The sequence below is a fragment of the Ammospiza caudacuta genome, chromosome 39 (assembly GCF_027887145.1).
Source record: "Ammospiza caudacuta isolate bAmmCau1 chromosome 39, bAmmCau1.pri, whole genome shotgun sequence".
NCBI lineage: Eukaryota > Metazoa > Chordata > Aves > Passeriformes > Passerellidae > Ammospiza > Ammospiza caudacuta.
The window spans coordinates 318,984-327,708 of NC_080631.1; the positions used below are offsets into that span (position 1 = coordinate 318,984).

An 8,725-nucleotide genomic window follows, 5' to 3' on the forward strand; every position below is an offset into this window, starting at 1 on the left:
CAAAAAATCCACAAAAAATCCCAAAAAAACCCCCAAAAAATCCACAAAAAATCCCCAAAAAATCCCCAAAAAACCCCAAAAAATCCACAAAAAATCCCCAAAAAACCCCCAAAAAATCCACAAAAAATCCCCAAAAAATCCCCAAAAAATCCCAAAAAAATCCACAAAAAATCCACAAAAAATCCACAAAAAAACCCAAAAAATCCACAAAAAACCACCACAAAATTTTTAATTTCTCGAAATTTCACTTTTTTATTTTTGGCAATTTTAATAACAAACGGCGTCGGCGTCGGCCAGGACGACGGAGACGTTGACGTTGGCCGGCCTCGCCGTGGACTTGTCGATGTTCCTCTGCACGAACTTCATCTCGACGCCGTCGTGCCCCACCACGCAGGCGAAGACGTCGCCGCGCCTCCACTCCTCCGCGGGCACGGCCAGCTTGGAGTAGACCGAGAAGGTTCCGGAACCCTCGGGCGCGTCCGGCGCCGGGCCCAGCACCGAGAACCTCTCGGGCGCCACGGGCGCGTCCCGCTGGCTCCAGGTGACCACGACGTCGCGCGGCGCGAAGCCGCTGGCCAGGCACGTCAAGATGGCCGACTCGGCCCGCGCCAGGTCCTCGGGCGGCGGGGGGAACACGAACACCTTGGGAGGCACCACGCGGCCGCCTGCAACGGGGGGGGGACACCGGGACCGGTTGGAGGAACCGAAAGCGGTTTGGGGAGAACCGGGCCCGGTTTGGGTTCCCGGTTGGAGGAACCGGTCCCAGTTTGATCTCCTGGTTTGAGGAACCAATCCCAGTTTGAGGAACCAATCCCAGTTTGGGTTCCCGGTTTGAGGAACCAATCCCAGTTTGAGGAACAAATCCCAGTTTGGGTTCCCAGTTGGAGGAACCAATCCCAGTTTGGGTTCCTCAGTTGGAGGAACCATTCCCAGTTTGAGGAACCAATCCCAGTTTGGGTTCCCAGTTTGGGTTCCCAGTTTGGGTTCCCAGTTTGAGGGACCGGTCCCAGTTTGATCTCCTGGTTGGAGGAACAGAAAACGGTTTGAGGAACCGGTCCCGGTTTGGGTCTCCCAGTTTGAGGAACCATTCCCAGTTTGGGTTCCCAGTTTGGGTTCCCAGTTTGAGGAACCAATCCCAGTTTGAGGAACCAATCCCAGTTTGGGTTCCCAGTTTGAGGAACCAGTTGGGTTCCTCAGTTGGAGGAACCATTCCCAGTTTGAGGAACCAATCCCAGTTTGAGGAACCGGTCCCAGTTTGATCTCCTGGTTTGAGGAACCAATCCCAGTTTGGGTTCCCAGTTTGAGGAACCATTCCCAGTTTGGGTTCCCAGTTGGGTTCCCCAGTTTGAGGAACCATTCCCAGTTTGAGGAACCAATCCCAGTTTGGGTTCCCAGTTTGAGGAACCAATCCCAGTTTGGGTTCCCAGTTTGAGGAACCGGTCCCAGTTTGATCTCCTGGTTGGAGGAACCATTCCCAGTTTGAGGAACCGGTCCCAGTTTGGGTTCCCAGTTTGGAGGAACCGGTCCCAGTTTGGGTTCCCAGTTGGGTTCCTCGGTTTGAGGAACCTTTCCCAGTTTGGGTTCACAGTTCTGGTTCCCAGTTTGGAGGAGCCATTCCCAGTTTGGGTTCCCAGTTTGGAGGAGCCATTCCCAGTTTGGGTTCCCAGTTTGGAGGAGCCATTCCCAGTTTGGGTTCCCAGTTTGAGGAACCAATCCCAGTTTGGGTTCCCAGTTTGAGGAACCAATCCCAGTTTGGGTCTCCCAGTATGGACCAGACCATTCCCAGTTTGACCAGTTGGCTCTTCCAGTTGACCATCCCAGTATGGACCAGTTGGAGCTCCCAGTATAGACCAGTATGGACCAGTATGGACCAGTATAAACCAGTATAAACCAGTATAGACCAGTATAAACCAGTATAGACCAGTATGGACCAGTATAAACCAGTATGGACCAGTATAAACCAGTATAAACCAGTATAGACCAGTATAAACCAGTATAAACCAGTATGGACCAGTATAAACCAGTATAGACCAGTATAAACCAGTATAGACCAGTATGGACCAGTATAGACCAGTATGGACCAGTAACCAACTGGTAACCTCCCAGTATAAACCAGTATGGACCAGTAACCTCCCAGTACGGACCAGTTGGAGCTCCCAGTATAGACCAGTATAAACCAGTATAACCAGTATGGACCAGTAGAAACCAGTATGGACCAGTATGGACCAGTACGGACCAGTCACTGACCAGTAAAGTCCCAGTATGGACCAGTATGGACCAGTAACCTCCCAGTATAGACCAGTAACCTCCAAAAAATCTAAAAAAAAAAAAAATCCCCCAAAAATTAAAAAAAAAAAAAAAAAATCCTAAAAAATCCCTAAAAACTCCCTAAAAATTAAAAAAAAAAAAAAATCCCTAAAAATCACTAAAAAAAAATCCCTAAAACGCCCTAAAAATTCCCCAAAAAATCCCTAAAAATTCAAAAAAAAATCCTAAAAAAATCCCCAAAAAATTCCCCAAAAAACCCCCCAAAAATCCCTAAAAACTCCCTAAAAAATCTCCAAAAAATCCCTAAAAACTCCCTAAAAATCCCCAAAAAATCCCCAAAAAATCGCTAAAAATCCCCCAAAAATCCCTAAAAAATCCCTAAAAACTCCATAAAAAATCCCCAAATAATCTCCCCAAAAATCCAAAAAAATCTTTAAAAAATCTTAAAAAAATCCCCAAAAAATCCCTAAAAACCCCAAACCCCAAATTTCCCCCCAAACGCACATTTTTGCCCCGAACGCCGCTCACCTGTGCCCTTTCTGACGCTCCCCTTCAGCGTCTCATCGCCCGCCCTGACGGTGCAGGTGAACGCATCTCAAAAACTCCCCAAAAAACCCCAAAAAATCCCTAAAAAAATCCCTAAAAACTCCCTAAAAATCCCTAAAAAAATCCCCCAAAAAACCCCAAAAAATCCCTAAAAAATCCCAAAAAAATCCCTAAAAAATCCCTAAAAAATCCCTAAAACTTCCCCAAAAAATCCCAAAAAAAATCCCTAAAAATCTGCAAAAAATCCCTAAAAATCCCCAAAAAATCCCCCAAAAATCCCTAAAAAATCCCTAAAAATCCCCAAAAAATCCCCCAAAAATCCCTAAAAATCCCTAAAAAAATCCCCCCAAAAACCCAAAAAAATCCCTAAAAAATCCCCAAAAAATCCCCCAAAAATCCCTAAAAAATCCCTAAAAATCCCCAAAAAATCCCCCCAAAAATAAAAAAAAAATCTTTAAAAAATCCTTAAAAAATCCCTAAAAAATCCCCAAAAAAATCCTTAAAAAATCCCTAAAAACTCCCTAAAAATCCCCAAAAAGTGCCCAAAAAAATCCAAAAAAATCCCTAAAAACCCCTAAAAAAATCCCCCCAAAAACCCCCAAAAAATCCCTAAAAAATCCCCTAAAAATCCCCAAAAAATCCCCCAAAAATCCCTAAAAACTCCCTAAAAATCCGCAAAAAATCCCCAAAAAAAAAAAATCCAAAAAAAATCCTTAAAAAAATCCCTAAAAACTCCCTAAAAATCCGCAAAAAATCCCAAAAAAAAAAAAATCCAAAAAAATCCTTAAAAAAATCCCTAAAAAATCCCCAAAAAAATCTTAAAAACTCCCTAAAAACCCCTTAAAAAACCCCTAAAAAAATCCCCCAAAAAAAAATCCCTAAAAACCCCAAACCCCAAATTTGCCCCCGAACGCGGATTTTCGCTCACCTGTGTCCTTCCTGACGCTGCCGCTCAGCGTCTCCTCGCCGGCGCTGACGGTGCAGGTGAAGGCGTCGCCCGAGTTCCAATCCTCGGCGCACACCCCCAGAAAGTTCCGGACCTCGTAGAAGCCGTTCGGCAGCTTCCGGGCGGGGCCGGGCGTGGCCGCGCCCACCGGGGCCCCGCCCCCCGCGCGGCTCCAGGAGAACTCGACGCCGTCGGGCGACTTCAGGTTGGCGACCACGCAGGTGAGGTTGGGGTGGGTGGACAGGTAGAGGTCCTGCAGCGACGGCGGCAGCACCGTCACCGACGGGGCGGGCACCGGGGCTGGCGGGAAACAGAAAAAAAAATTTGGGTCGAAAAAACCGAAATTTTGGGAAAAAAATTCGAATTTTTTTCACGAAAAAATTTCGATTTTTTTAGGCGAAAAAAATGGGGGTTTTTTGGGGGGGGATTTGGTTTGGAAAACGTCTGCGGTTTAGGAAGGTCGTTTGGAGGAAAATGAGGGTGGAGATGGAAAATAGGATCGGGGGAAAAAAAAATTTGGGGTGAGAAACGTGAATTTTGGTTAAAAAGTGGGAAATTTTGGGGAGTTTGGGGCAGAAAACCGGAGATATTTGGGATGTGAGGGGGTTTGGGGAATTGATGAAATTTGGCAGGAAAAGGAAAAATTTTGGGAGCTTCAGAGTGGGCTTGGGTGGAAAAAAAATGGAGATTTGGGTAAAAAAGCGAGAATTTGGTGATAAAATGTGAAAATTTGACAAAATTTGGGCGAAAAATCTGAAATTTGGGGGGTTTTGGGAAGGAGGAGGCGGAGCTTGGGGTGGGCGGGGCTGAGAATGACCAAGCCCACAAGGGGGTGTGGCCAAGCAGGTGAGGTTGGGGTGGGTGGACAGCACCGTCACCGACGGGGCGGGCACCGGGGCTGGCGGGAAACAGAAAAAAAAATTTGGGTCGAAAAAACCGAAATTTTGGGAAAAAATTCGAATTTTTTTCACGAAAAAATTTCGATTTTTTTAGGCGAAAAAATGGGGTTTTTTGGGGGGGATTTGGTTTGGAAAACGTCTGCGGTTTAGGAAAGTCGTTTGGAGGAAAATGAGGGTGGAGATGGAAAATAGGATCGGGGGAAAAAAAATGCCAAAACTATCCCCAAAAATTCCCAAAATATCCCACAAAAATATTCGCAGAAAATTTCCAAAGGGATTCAAAGAAATTGCAAAAATATTCAAAAGAAAAATTTCAACGACAATTCCCCCCAAAAATTCCAAAATATTCCAAAAACATTGCAAAAAAAAGCAAAAAATTTGCGAAAAAAAAAACAACAACATACCCCCAAAAAATCACAAAATATAAAAAAAAATTCCAAGAAAATCCCAAAAAATACCCCCAAATTTCGCAGAGTATTAAAAAAAAAAATTCCCAAAAACACTCCAAAAATCCACCAAAAAAACCCAAAAAATTCCAAAAAACACCCCAAAAATCCACCAAAAAATCCCAAAAAATTCCAAAAAACGCCCCAAAAATCCACCAAAAAATCCCAAAAAATTCCAAAAGACACCCCAAAAATCCACCAAAAAATCCCCAAAAATTCCAAAAAACGCCCCAAAAATCCACCAAAAAAATCCCAAAAAAATTCCAAAAGACACCCCAAAAATCCACCAAAAAATCCCAAAAAAATTCCAAAAGACACCCCAAAAATCCACCAAAAAATCCCAAAAAATTCCAAAAAACGCCCGAAAAATCCACCAAAAAAATCCCAAAAAATTCTGAAAAAATCCCCCAAATTTCCGGAATCACCCAAAATCCCTAAAAACGCCCCAAAAAAAATCCCCAAACCCCCCAAATCCCCCTCTCACCGCTGCAGTAGGTGCTGATGTTGGCCTCCAGGGGCGTGTCCAGGTGGGCGTGGCTGGCCCGGCAGGTGAAGGTGGCGCCGGAATCCCACAGCTCCCGGCTGACGTTGGCGCGGCCGCTCAGCGTCGTCGCGGCCTCCTGGCCGGCCCCGCCCTCCTCGCAGGTGGAAAGCTCCGCCTCCAGCTCGGTGACGTCACCGTCGACCAACCAGGTGAGGCCGGCGTCGCCGGCGCCGTGGCCGCGCACCTGGCACAGCAGGAAGACCTTGGGCTCCTCGGGGTGGGCTTGGTTGGGGTCGCTCAGGAGGGAGATGGAGAGTTTGGGAGTGGGAAGTTCGTGGCAGCCTGGGGGGGACAGGTGGGGACAGGTGAGGTCAAAAATTGCGGCAGAAAAAGCAAAAAAAGTCCGATTTTAAATGGCCGAAATCGGAGCCAAGATGGACGATTCAAAATGGTTGACATTGAGATCCAAGATGGCCGAAAATGGAGCCAAGATGGCCGAAATTGGAATCAAAACGTTAAAGTCAAAATGGCCAAAAATCTGATCCAAAATGGCCGAAATCGGAGCCAAGATGGACGATTCAAAATGGTTGACATTGAGATCCAAGATGGCCGAAAATGGAGCCAAGATGGCCGAAATTGGAATCATAACGGTTAACTCAAAATGGCCAAAAATCTGATCCAAAATGGCCGAAATTGGAGCCAAGATGGACGATTCAAAATGGTTGACATTGAGATCCAAGATGGCCGAAAATGGAGCCAAGATGGCCGAAATTGGAATCAAAACGTTAAAGTCAAAATGGCCAAAAATCTGATCCAAAATGGCCGAAATCGGAGCCAAGATGGACGATTCAAAATGGTTGACATTGAGATCCAAGATGGCCGAAAATGGAGCCAAGATGGCCGAAATTGGAATCATAACGGTTAACTCAAAATGGCCAAAAATCTGATCCAAAATGGCCGAAATTGGAGCCAAGATGGACGATTCAAAATGGTTGACATTGAGATCCAAGATGGCCGAAAATGGAGCCAAGATGGCCGAAATTGGAATCAAAACGTTAAAGTCAAAATGGCCAAAAATCTGATCCAAAATGGCCGAAATCGGAGCCAAGATGGACGATTCAAAATGGTTGACATTGAGATCCAAGATGGCCGAAAATGGAGCCAAGATGGCCGAAATTGGAATCATAACGGTTAACTCAAAATGGCCAAAAATCTGATCCAAAATGGCCGAAATTGGAGCCAAGATGGCCGAAATTGGAATCAAAACGTTAAAGTCAAAAAGGCCAAAAATCTGATCCAAAATGGCCGAAAACGGAGCTAAGATGGCCGAAAGTGGATCCAACATGGCCGATTCAAAATGGCTGAAATTGGGAGACAAAATGGAGGAAATTTGTCCTAAATGGGCCCAATGGAGCCAGGTGACCCCAAACCCCCTCCAGGTGTCCCCAGGTGACCTCCAGGTGTCACCAAACCCCCTCCCGGTGTCCCTAAACGCCTTCCAGGTGTCCCCAGACCTGTCCAGGTGTCCCCAAACCCCCTCCAAACCCATCCAGGTGTCCTCAAACCCCCTCCAGGTGTCCCCAGGTGACCTCCAGGTGTCCCCAAACCCCCTCCAGGTGTCCCCAGACCTGTCCAGGTGTCCCCAAACCCCCTCCAAACCCCTCCAGGTGTCCCCAAACCCCTTCCAGGTGTCCCCAGACCTGTCCAGGTGTCCCCAAACCGCCTCTAAACCCATCCAGGTGTCCCCAAACCCCCTCCAGGTGTCCCTAAACCCCTTCCAGGTGTCCCCAGACCTGTCCAGGTGTCCCCAAACCTCCTCCAAACCCCTCCAGGTGTCCCCAAACCCCCTCCAGGTGTCCCCAGACCTGTCCAGGTGTCCCCAAACCTCCTCTAAACCCATCCAGGTGTCCCCAAACCCCCTCCAGGTGTCCCCAAACCCCTTCCAGGTGTCCCCAGACCTGTCCAGGCGTCCCCAAAACCCCCTCCAGGTGTCCCCAAGGTGCCCCCAGGTGCGTCCTCACCCCCACCTTCCACCTCCTTCTCGAAGTTCTTGCCCCGGTGCTGCACCCGGCACAGGAAGGTCTTGTCTTTGGCCTGCTCGGCGCTCAGCGTCACCTGCGAGCTCATCCCGAAGCTCCCGGCGCGCGTCCGCACTTCCGGAAAGCTGTGGCCGGCCACGCCCACCCAGGAGATCTGGGCCGGGTGGGGGAAGAAGCCGGAAGCGAAGCAGCCGAAGGTCACCTGGCCCTCGCACTCCTCGCAGGTGTACATGGGGAAGACGCTGGGGGAGTGGGCGGGCTCTGCGCGGAGATTTGCATGATTAGGCCACGCCCACATGGGGGAAAAACCCTGCCCGAAATTTACCAAAAAAAACCCCAAAAAATTGCCCTAAAATTGGAGCCAAGATGGCCGAAAATTGGGGCCAAGATGGCGGAAATGGATCCAAAATGGCCGATCCAAGATGCCTGAAAATGGATCCAAAATGGCGGATCTGAAATGGCCAAAGTTGGATTAGAAATGGCCAACACTGCATCCAAGATGGCCGAAATTGGGTCCAAAATGGCTGCTCCAAAATAGCTGAAATAGCCAATCCAAGATGGCTGAAATTGGATCCAAAATGGCTGCTCCAAAATAGCTGAAATAGCCAATCCAAGATGGCTGAAATTGGAGCCAAAATGGCCCAAATTGGATCCAAGATGGCCGAAACCCCCGCAGGCGTAGATGGAGAAGATGCTGGGGGAGTGGGCGGGCTCTGCGGGGAGATTTGCATGATTAGGCCACGCCCACAGTGGGGAAAAAATCCTGAGTTAAATAGCTCCAAAATGCACCAAAAAACCCCCCCAAAAATTGCCCCAAAATTTGAGTCAAAATGGCCGAAAACCCAATCCAAGATGGCCGAAATTGGACCCCAAAATGGATCCAAGATAGCCGAAAATAAAAAACAAAATATGGCTGAAATTGGGTCCAAACTGGCTGATTCAAGATGGCCAAAAATCCAAATCAAAATGGCCGAAATTGGGCCCAAAATGGATCCAAGATGGCCGAATATCCGATTCAAAATGGCCGGCATTGGGTCCAAAAGGGCCCATCCAAGATGGCCGATGTTGCACCCAAAAGTGGCCCAAAATTGGATCCA

The 8,725-nt window shown here is 47.7% G+C and overlaps 1 gene segment (V, D, J or C); it reads right to left on the reverse strand.

The window, feature by feature from the left end:
- Positions 1-225: 225 nt before the first annotated feature.
- On the reverse strand, positions 226-7,926 carry LOC131570817 (Ig alpha chain C region-like). The segment is given in 4 exon segments: positions 226-665; positions 3,743-4,060; positions 5,590-5,931; positions 7,611-7,926. Coding segments are annotated over 4 exon segments (1,374 nt in total).
- Positions 7,927-8,725: the final 799 nt, after the last annotated feature.